This window comes from Limulus polyphemus, unplaced genomic scaffold (genome assembly GCF_000517525.1).
Source record: "Limulus polyphemus unplaced genomic scaffold, Limulus_polyphemus-2.1.2 Scaffold2250, whole genome shotgun sequence".
NCBI lineage: Eukaryota > Metazoa > Arthropoda > Merostomata > Xiphosura > Limulidae > Limulus > Limulus polyphemus.
Window position 1 is genome coordinate 31,533 of NW_013667860.1, and position 12,001 is coordinate 43,533.

At 35.3% G+C, this 12,001-nt stretch overlaps 1 protein-coding gene across 1 annotated transcript in view; it reads left to right on the forward strand.

The window, feature by feature from the left end:
• The first annotated feature begins 2,830 nt into the window (after positions 1 to 2,830).
• Positions 2,831 to 12,001, forward strand: part of LOC106466407 — a 50,197-nt gene continuing 41,026 nt past the window's right edge. Inside the window, exon 1 of the mRNA XM_022394407.1 lies at positions 2,831 to 3,252. Coding sequence (XP_022250115.1) covers positions 3,030 to 3,252 — 223 coding nt within the window. The 5' untranslated portion in view covers positions 2,831 to 3,029. The remainder of the gene's footprint in view (positions 3,253 to 12,001) is intronic.

Here is a 12,001-nt window from a genome sequence, read left to right on the forward strand (position 1 = left end):
TGACCAGTTATAAAGGGTTTCATAACCTGTTTAAATATCGGTTATGCACGAACCGGAAAGCCAGCGACGGACATTTATAATCACACACTTGCAGCTTCAATAAATACAGTTGAAATTCTTCAAACACCGTGTATAATTAACCTGAGAAGTAGAAAGAACAAGATCTCAGACACTTGTAACTTGCGGTTCGTTTCACTCTGTGTTTTGAGACATTCTTTCTTCAAGTTGCTAGAAAAATCAAAATATGCATTCATCAGTGTAATTTCTACCTGTTTAACAACAACACCGGACTTATGTGCTTGAAGTTAGATACATCACTCCCTCTTTAGTCTTTATTGAAAAAGTGGGAACTATTTTCTATAATATATACAAAAAGTACGGTGCTATCTATCTATATATATATATAGTACAAACATGGGATAATTATTACACAATAATTAAACTTGGGACATTGTGTGTTGTAAACCTGGCACATAAAACCTGCGCATTTTTATTTATAACACAAACAGTCATTAACACTGTAGCACGTGGTATTCAAAGGAGAAAATAAAGTTAGAGTAACCCCAATATCAGTGCAACTAACTACCACATTGCTTGGTTTGTTTTGCGAATTTCGCGCAAAGCTACACGAGGGCTATCTGTGCTAGCCGTCCCTAATTTAGCAGTGAAAGACTAGAGGGAAGGCGGCTAGTCAACACCACCTACAACCACCTTGATTACAACAAAATTACAGTTTCCTAAGTAGATTAATGACTAAAGAGTGGATTGGTTCTTAATCAAATGTTTTGTTTATTTGGTTAGAATATTTGCCCAAAGTCACACAGATGCTAACTACACAAGCCATCTCTAATTTTGAACCAGTAAAGCAGAGCGAAGGAAGCTAGTCAATAGGACCCACCGCAATTTTTTTTTTGGCTACTCTGATCGATAAGTGGAATTTGAATGCCACTCTTATAACGCTTTTAAGGCCTTAAACTGTGGTGCGAGCCTTTTTTTTTTATACGCTAACGGGACACGAACCTCGAATCCACAGTCCAGCACGCTAACTGTGCGATAAAACATCAATAACCCAATATTAAATAATGGACTAGTTCTCACAGTAATACAATGCGCGATATTATGATATAAGAAAAAAGTCATAATGTTTAAAGTTGTTGCCTAAATAATGAATAGTTATTCAGTTGGTTCCAAATATTATCAACATTTAACACACAATAACCACATATGTCCAACTTACAGCACAAATTTAACAGATTTTAAAAACATCATTCATATTAGGGTAAGTAGAAGGTCCAGAGTTGGTATTGTGGGTATGTATGAAGATTGAGATGAAAAACTTTGTATTTTCTGATTACTTTGAGGTCTTACTTGAAGTTTCTGCCGAAATCTGAAGATGTTATTTAATTTTTACCTTTTTCATTCAGTGTGGGTGTATTGTTGTTAATAAATCACACCACTTTCAATCTTCAGAAGTACACCACATTCAAGATTACGCCTGAAAAACTCCCACCACTTTCAATATCACATCTTCAGAAGTACACCACATTCAAGATGACGCCTGAAAAACTCCCACCACTTTCAATATCACAACTTTGAAAACGGTGTGATTTAATAAGGTGTAATGTTGAATGTGGTGTGATTTAATAAGGTGTAATGTTAAATGTGGTATGATTTAATAAGGTGTGATCTGGGATGTAAAATACTTCTCATATGTGTGAATTATTAAAATGTGATATTGAAAGTGGTGGGAGTTTTTCAGGCGTAATCTTGAATGTGGTGTACTTCTGAAGATGTGATATTGAAAGTGGTGGGAGTTTTTCAGGCGTAATATTGAATGTAGTGTACTTCGTGAAGATGTGATTATGAAAGTGGTGGGAGTTTTTCAGGCGTAATCTTGAATGTGGTGTACTTCTGAAGAACACCTTATTAAATCACACCGTTTTCAAAGTATGCCACTTTCAAGAACAAATGTTAATAAATCACACCACTTTCAAGGTCACACCTTTATGAAGCACACCACTTTTAATATTACGCCTTTTTAAATCATGACACTCGGAAGATCAAACAATATATCATCAACTTAATTCACAGTAAAATAAAAAACAAAACTTAAAACATGTTTTTTCTTCTATTACAAAATCAATTTACCGAAAGAAGGTTTGTCTATGTCATGCGCTGAGTTTAGATGAACTGAATATGTAAGATAACTAGTGAAGAGTTCAATAAAATGTATTGATCATGTGGAATTCGACAGTATCATCAACAATCGCTAATCTAGTAAATATATACACAATGTATGCTGAAGATGCCGCGTCATCTTTTCTGGTCATTGATCAATTTTGTGCCATCAGTAAACAACCGATTTACAAAACAAGTTACCATTACTGGCTTTATGAACGTGTTGTGACTGTGTACTAATTTTCATCGCGCCTAGAAACAGGAACATTAGATATTCTGCCGCCATAAAGGCCGCCGGCGAGCATTCGAATACCATTACATTGCCTGTGGTCTTTTGATTCGAGGACACCATACACTGAGCATGCGCAGTATCTGCGGGATGCTGTGTTCAGAATCTGTGGTTTTCGAGGCCACGCGCGCAAATTGTTTGGATGCCTCTAGGTGTTCATTGGTAGAGGAGAGTGAGAGACACCTGTTGCCAGTTGTTTACTCGTGTCGCTAGGAAACAGGTAGTGTTCTTCCGCGTGCTTAGTGCTCGCGCAGATTTATAAGTATTCAAAGAAGTTGCCAAATGATAAGATTGTGAATGGGTGAAAATAACACAACTAAAACAACCTTCGATAGTGAAGCGATTTTTTTTTATTTCATTGAGTTTCAGCTTTGAACGAATGGCGAGCGAATGTTTTCCTTGTTTAGCTAAATTAACCATCGACAAAAATATCGCTTAGTGGAGTCCATACAAAAACATCGCAAAGACCGTGGAGCTCAGTAGTATACACAAATACTGTAAAGACGTGGAGAAGTATTTTTCCGCTGTTGATGGTCTTACACAACAACAACAAAAAAGAAATATGTGGGTATCCAAAAACAAGTCGCCTGACGTTAGTGGGATTGGAGTATTGCACCGTGTCTTGGCGGTGACACTCTGGATAGTTGTGCCTGGATGTGCCGCTGAGGAGCTGTGCTACTCTTCCGGCGGTATTGCAGGGATCGTAATAGCCACTTTTATTGTGACCCTAGTTTTAGGTGGCGTGGTTTTAGCAATGGGTTGGTTTATCTGGAAGAAAAAATATGGTATGTATATTTTCCTTTTAAATAAAGTTTCTCTTTATTTTTAGTTACGTTGCTAAGGTAACATAAAAAGTTTCCTTTATGAACTATCCTCGGTAGCTCAGGTAAAGAAAACATTCCTTAAATAATTATGACCATGTATTATAATCTGAGCCACTTCACTACGTAATGTAGAAATACAAATAGGTCAAGCAGTATAGAGACATAACTAGCTGAAGAAGGTTATATCTTAATGTAGAAACATAACTAGCTGGAGAAGGTTATATCTTAATGCAAAGACATAACTAGCTGGAGTAGGTTATATCTTAATGCAGAGACATAACTAGCTGGAGTAGGTTATTTTTACTGTAGAGACATAACTAGCTGGAGTAGGTTATATTTTACCGTAGAGACATAACTAGCTAGAGTAGGTTATACTTTAATGTAGAGTCATAACTAGCTGTAGAAGGTTATATTTTACAGTAGAGACATAACTAGCTAGAGTAGGTTATACTTTAATGTAGACTCATAACAAGCTGTAGAAGGTTATATTCTACAGTAGAGACATAACTAGCTAGAGTAGGTTATACTTTAATGTAGAAACATAACTAGCTGGAGCAGGTTATGTTTACTGAAGAAACATAACTAGCTGGAGAAGGTTATATCTTAATGTAGAGACATAACTAGCTGGAGGAGGTTATTTTTACTGTAGAGACATAACTAGCTAGAGTAGGTTATACTTTAATGTAGAGTCATAACTAGTTGGAGCAGGTTATATTTTAATGTAGAAACATAATTAGTTGGAGCAGGTTATTTTTACTGTAGAAACATAACTAGCTGGAGCAGGTTATTTTTACTGTAGAGACATAACTAGCTGGAGTAGGTTATTTTTACTATAGATATATAACTAGCTGGAGAAGGTTATATTTTAACGTAGAGTCATAACTAGCTGGAGGAGGTTATATTTTAATGTAGAGGCACAACTAGCTGGAGCAGTTTATACTTTAATGTAGAGTCATAACTAGCTGGAGCAGGTTATATTTTAATGTAGAGACATAACTAGTTGGAGCAGGTTATTTTTACTGTAGAAACATAACTAGCTGGAGCAGGTTAAGTTTACTGTAGAGACATAACTAGCTGGAGCAGGTTATTTTTAATGTAGATATATAGTTAGCTGGAGCAGGTTATTTTTACTGTAGAGACATAACTAGCTGGAGTAGGTTATTTTTACTATAGAGATATAACTAGCTGGAGAAGGTTATATTTTAATGTAGAGTCATAACTAGCTGGAGTAGGTTATTTTTACTGTAGAGACACAACTAGCTAGAACAGGTTATATTTTAATGTAGAGTCATAACTAGCTGTATAAGGTTATTTTTACTGTAGAGAAACAACTAACTGGAGAAGGTTATTTTTATTGTAGAGACAACTAGCTAGAGTTGGTTATTTTTACTGTAAAGACACAACTAGCTAGACCAGGTTATATCTTAATGTAGAGACATAACTAGCTGGAACAGGTTATTTTTACTGTAGAGACATAACTAGCTGGTGAAGGTTATATCTTGAGTAAAGACATAACTAGCTTGAGTAGGTTATATTTTAATGTAAAGCAAAGTTTCAGATTAAACAATATACAAACGTACCTGCTGAGACTTAGCACTAACTTACCGATTGAACAATGTACAAATTAAGTGTTGAAAGTTAGAGACAAATTACTGATTGAAAAATATCAAGTTCTGTTATTGACGCTCGGACATAACGTGTTTAGATACGTACCTTTATTCTTTGTGGGAATTCAGGTTATTGAAAGAAATCGACATTCATTGTTTTTATGTAATATACGTGTTCACACATAATCAGATATATGAAGTGTTTTTAATATACGTGTTCACACATAATCAGATATATGAAGTGTTTTTAGTATACGTGTTCACACATAATCAGATATATGAAGTGTTTTTAATATATGTGTTCACACGTAATCAGATAGATGAAGTGTTTTTAATATACGTGTTCACACATAATCAGATATCTGGTGTTTTTAATATACGTGTTCACACATAATCAGATATATGAAGTGTTTTGTCTTACAGTCAAATACAGACATTCAGTTATATCCAGCATTTACACACGTTGAATAATTCGACGTACTTTGTTTGAATAGTTTACTTCAGTTACACAGAGATTCATTGAAGATTTCTTCTTCCCAAGACTCTATTCATCACCTGTATTCTATTAACATTAATTATCTCTAACTCTGAGATTATAAATGGTTCTCTACTCAACCATTCACATCTCTATACTAGCTTATTCTTTATACATCTTTACACAATCACAAATTAGCTCATTCTGTAAACATCTCTACAAAACCACACATTGGCTCATTCTGTAAACATCTCTACAAAACCACTCATTAGCTCATTCTGTAAACATCTCTATACAAGCAGACGCTAGCTAATTCTTTATACATCTTTACACAATCATAAATTAGCTCATTGTTTGTACATAACAAAACGATAGCCTATTGTCTGTACATCTACACAGCCACCAAATATATCATTCCGTACATATCGTTATACAATCATGTAACAACTCCTTCCATGTAAATCTATACACAGCCACTCACCAGTTTAATCTCTGTACATCTAAGCACAACCACACAATAGCTCACTTTGTCTACATTATCATAAGTTGGCTTAAGTCTTCCCTGGGTAAAGTCACGTACGACATCTTTATTCTTCTCGTTCATGAGAAGTTTTGAAACTACTTAGTCCCTGGGACATTCCGGAGTATTTGGTTCCACTATGCCCAAGTCACCAGATGTAGATTTATTGTGAACAAAAAGTTCCAGCGAAAGGAAAATTGAAAGTTAACTTTTTATGGGAAGCTTCTCTTCCCCTCATGACGTATATGATTGATATTGAAGAATAGTGCATATTGGGAATTGACTTCATGATAAGAATAGAAGATAAGCTAGAATTGCTCCACAGTAGATGATCAGGTAATTTCAAATTATGACAGTTTTGCAACAGATCTTGTTCTCCCAGTGACAACAGGGAAGTTGGAGATTGTTACTCCAAGAAACAAAATACTCGTTGATTAGCATATTGCAAGGCTTCCCTTCATAAAACCATGGACTCGTGAAAACTTTTCCTAAAATAATGAATTTGTTTAAATTTGAGGCAGACATAATATTACCAGCTGAATTTCGTCCCATGAATCAAGCCATTTCTTGTATTTTTGATTTCTGGTTACACCTGACCTGATTGAGACATGAGACATCCTCTGGATACTTTCTCCTCAGGATATTATTTTCCTCAGCTTAATAACAGCTGTTGATTCCTTACAGTAATGGCCATAATTCCCACAATTATGACAGTTATCTCTTTCTAGTATCTTCTTAAAGGAGTTCTTATTCCATAAAGGCTTTAACCTACAGTTCTTTGCAATATGTCCTTTCAAGATACGCCTATTTTTGTGATGTATTTCCTCCATTCTGTGTAACTAGTTGTTTAATTAATTCTTCCAGTTCTTCTACACTATCAATTGGGGGAGTTGGTGTTTCAAAGCTACAGGATCTGATATTCCCGTATTTTCTAGATGGTTCCTTTAGTAGTTTATCTGCAACTTTAAGGGAATCAAGTTCCATCGACAACTGGTGAGCTTCCTATAAAGGTACTTCTACTTCTCATATCCTCGCCTATCGTGGTATCTATAAATTGGTCACGTGCCAATGAATCCATCATTTCTCGAGAAGCATCCGGGTGAGAAAACTGGGCAAACCTTTACAAGTATTCTTTAAGTTCGGTTAAAGTTTCTTCTTTTCTCCATATCCTGTTTTGTAACTTTGTTCTGGATACTTCCTTCTGGTGTGTCACTCCAAACCTGTTGGATATGGCAGCTACTAATGTTCGATAGTTGTTATGGTTCTCAGCTAGAAGGTTACTTAATGTCATCGAAGATGATCCTTTTAAGCGAGCAGCAAGACGAATAAGTTGTTGTTCACTATTCCGCCTGTTCGCCCTCGAAGTTAGTTTGAATGATCCTGATATGCCTTTCACGGTGCTTTTCCATCATAGTTTACTAGAACTTAAATAGGGCGATATTGTTGAATTGGCCAACTAAATTGTAGAATTGGATTTGGTGATAACAAAGATGGAGTAATCCAGGAAGGTCCTGCAGTCATTCAGTAGTGTAAAGATGTGTATACCGTGTAGATTCTTCTATTCCATATTTTATACTAGATGATGATTTAAATTAAAACTCTTGAACCAATGCAGGAAGAGGTGTGGCTGGTTTAATAGTTGTTTTTAATAATTCGTTTTCCAGATGTTTTATTCTGTCACTGATGTTATTTTCTACCTCGTTAATGTTTTTCTTTACTTTGTCAGTTTTATTAAGTTTCTCTGTGCTTCTTCAGTTTTTGTTGTTGTTGTATTCTCACTGTAAATCTCCAACATCTTCATCGAAGTTGTCTTCAATCAGATTTATTTTTATTTTAAATCTTCTTTAAATAGTATGTCTCTTATCTTACGTCCTTCTTTTAATTTTCTTTTCATTCACCTCATTTTCTGCTTTTTTTTTCTTCTAGGTTTCTTCTAACTTTCCGTTTTTCTATTTTGGACTGTCTTTTAACTGTTTTATTAACTCCAATAAACTTCCAACATCGCCTCATGAGATCATCTCGAAAGTTCCAGTTTATTTTCACTGAAATAATCCCACTTCTGACATAAGTGCTGAAGCTTTGTTCTTTCGTTGAGCTGGTTATTTTAAATCATTTGGTGAGAATTATCCGATTTCAAGTCCACGTAATGATAATAGATTAGTTTCTTTCTTCTTAACGTTTTTACGGTTGCCTTCACTTCTACACTGTTGTAAGTTGTAGGCCTAAGACAAACGACATTCAAACGAAAAGACATCGTTAACGATACAACGAATAACGTAAAAATATACATACCTGTACTTTTTCTAGGCTAATTGATCCAGTAACTGAATATACGCAATAATTGATACTAATAAAAAAAAACTGCTGAACTGCTAGCTTTTGAATTCACTGGTCCACTCGTATCTATATTTGATGCTTCACTTCTAGATATTCATCGAAATTACTAGACTTTCGTGACGTCATCCTTAACATTCTAGGTTATTCTAGGCCTACGTGCGCCCTCTAGCTAACATCTACATCGAAACATTAAAAATGCAGCTTATTATAATTTATTGCTTCTGATGCAATTGGTTTCTCTAGTTTCTATGTTATGATCTTGCTAAAAAGTCTGTACAGGATATGGCTGTTCGAGAACTAGGACTATTATAATGTTGTTGTTTTTGCAGATAAAATAATTTCAAATGAATTAAAAACCTAAAAATTAATAGAATGTGGCAGTAAGAGTGATATGCTTGAAATAAACAAGTACACCGTTATTTAAACATACAATAATATTAAGGTATTCAATATATTTCTCCCCAACGACACACAACTGAAGGAATTTTCACGTTCTCTGAATTTTGATACGATGCCATAAAAAACTGTTTCTAGTTTATTTTCCCACGTAGACCTTTTCTAGTGAAACCAGTCCACTTCTGTACCAGTCCTTGAGGAAGAACGTTTCGTCACCCATTATTAGTCATTCGTTTTTCGATTTTGTCTTTTTTTGCCTTGCAATAATTTATGTCATGTATTTCTTTATATTTTCGTTGTAAATCCTTTTCTGTAGCTAATTGACAACTGGTTTAAACCTTCCACATTTATGCATGTACAAATCAAAAGTTAACATATTCAAGTTAAAATGGTGGTTCTCAAACTTTTTATCCTTCACGAACCACAGCTGACCCTACACTGATATAAGTACTTAAGTTAATGAAATTTTCAAATAAGTCATTAGTTTCATTTACACCAACGTAGTGTCATTTCTTTTCCTTTTTTTTAATACTAAAATATGGAAACTCAACCTTTACTATCGTGAGCCCATACACCCCACCCCCCTTTAATAAGGCTCCAGACCCTTAGTGGTTAGTAGCCCACAGGTCGAGAATCACGTGGTTATAGAAAACTATAAGTGTTTATATCTAGGTGAAAGCTCCCAGTGGCACAACGGCATTTCTGCGGAGTTACAACGCTAGAAACCGGGTTTCGATACTCGTGATGGGCAGAGCACAGATAGCCCATTGTGTAGCGTTGTGCTTAATTTTAAACAAACAAACATTCTAGATGAAAAGATAGTAAACTTAGTAACTAATATGCTGAAACCTAGCGGAATTATATGGAGACTATTGTGAGGTGAACGTGGATATTATGAAACTTTAGTTTTATATTCTACCAATAGGGATCTCTTGCATAATATGTTTTGTTTCCGTGATATGATTTCATGAATTCCCCTGGACGACTTCAATAACCTTTTTTTAATCAAAACTTTCCCTCCTTCGCCATTGTGGAACGGACTGTTACTCCATTCTTCTGTAGTCGACCATGGCAGAATGGTAGTCCTAAAAAACAGAAATGAGGTGTTGATTTCTGAATTACACTTAGAAATCACGATCTTACAAAGCAGAGAGTCGTTTTCCAACGATTTTCACTTGACCTTTTGACCTCAACTTGCTGTGTATTTGTGTCACAGGCAGTATGTGTCTTATTTCCAGTTATTTTCTATATATGCACGATTTTAAACACTCAATGACTTAAGAGTCAGCCATCACGAATCCTAGTTAATGTATCATTTTGGGAATTTAGGCTTAGTTATGTTATAGAAAGTTATTCTTCTAGCAACAACGACTGGACCAATCCTTTAGCTGTCTTGTAAAGTGCTAATAGAGGGGTGAGTCTCTCAGGCTTTTCCAGAAGATGAATATTTCTGCGGGTAGAGAGATAACAAAACAACAAAAATGATGGATAGGTAACTCGATGAGACGGTACGGATGGAGAAAAAGATTGGATTATTTATCTCTTCGTGTTTTAGTAATGTTAGCCATTCTATTATATCATTGTAACCATCTTTAGATCTGACATAGTCTGGTGTTTAGTGTACTCAACTCGCAATTTGAGGGTCGCGGGTTCGAATCCCGTCTCTGAAGATGCTCATCCTTTCAGCCACGGGACTTTATAATGTGACGTTCTATCACAAGAGTTGTCGATGGATGGTTTTGATTAGCTGATCTTCTTCTAGTCTATAACTCCAAAATTAGGGACGGCTAGAGCAAATAGTTAATGGCTAGTTTGTTAAATTTTATTATTATGCTTCTTTATACATAATCTTGACAATAGTAATAACCACTAGATAGGAAAGTGACCTTCACATTTATGCACTAATTCACGACAATGGGTGTGGCCAAATATTTTTGGAAGTCTGAACGGAAGAGACAGCAGAGTAAGGGTCCAATTAAACAAGCTGTAGACCTCCGCCGGATGAGGTAGAAACAAAAACAAAACGTACCCATAGACTAGCGCTAGTGGCGATATCTCTCACAACTGCTGAATGATGCGAAAGGCGCATGACATTTTATAATTTACTCTTTTCACTTTTTCATAAAATCAGTTATTTCTTATCTTTTTAAGAGAGCAAGCCCGTTAAAACTTTACCTCATAGGTGCTTGTACCGAATGTACTGTCCAAATCCTTAGGCTAATCTCTAAAGTTGTTTTTTTTTTTTCAATCTACCATAAAATTCTCTAAATATTATACCCAATGCTTTGGGTTCTTTGAAATTCGCCCGACTCTCGAATATTAAAGTTACATTTCAACATTAATAATAATTTTTAAAATTTGTATATACGAAATGTCTATTCGCAAGATAAGGGTAGATACTTTTAAATCGTATTATTTTTGATGTGCTTTATATATCAATATAAGATTCAAAATTATATTGTTCCGGGCGTTGCCTAGTGATTGGCGTTCCGGACTGTGAATTCGAGGGTCCATGGTTTGCGTCCTTTTACTGCAAAATCGCGACCCACACTTTACGGCTCTGGGTGGATTGTAAGAGTGATGGTCAAATCCATTATTCGATTAGAGTAGCTCGAGAGTTGCGACGGCTATTGTTGACTAGCTACTTTCCATCTAGTTTATTTGTTCATTATTATCGAAACTGTTGACTAGCTACTTTCCATCTAGTTTATCTGTTCATTATTGTCGAAACTGTTGACTAGCTACTTTCCATCTAGTTTATCTGTTCATTATTATCGAAACTGTTGACTAGCTACTTTCCATCTAGTTTATTTGTTCATTATTATCGAAACTGTTGACTAGCTACTTTCCATCTAGTTTATCTGTTCATTATTATGGAAACTGTTGACTAGCTACTTTCCATCTAGTTTATCTGTTCATTATTATGGAAACTGTTGACTAGCTACTTTCCATCTAGTTTATCTGTTCATTATTGTCAAAACTCTTGACTAGCTGCTTTCTATCTAGTTTATCTGTTCATTATTGTCGAAACTGTTGACTAGCTGCTTTCCATCTAGTTTATCTGTTCATTATTGTCGAAACTGTTGACTAGCTGCTTTCCATCTAGTTTATCTGTTCATTATTGTCGAAACTGTTGACTAGCTACTTTCCATCTAGTTTATCTGTTCATTATTATCGAAACTGTTGACTAGCTAGCTTTCCATCTAGTTTATCAGTTCATTATTCTCGAAACTGTTGACTAGCTGCTTTCCATCTAGTTTATCAGTTCATTATTCTCGAAACTGTTGACTAGCTGCTTTCCATCTAGTTTATCAGTTCATTATTCTCGAAACTGTTGACTAGCTGCTTTCCATCTAGTGTATCAGTTCTCTCTTA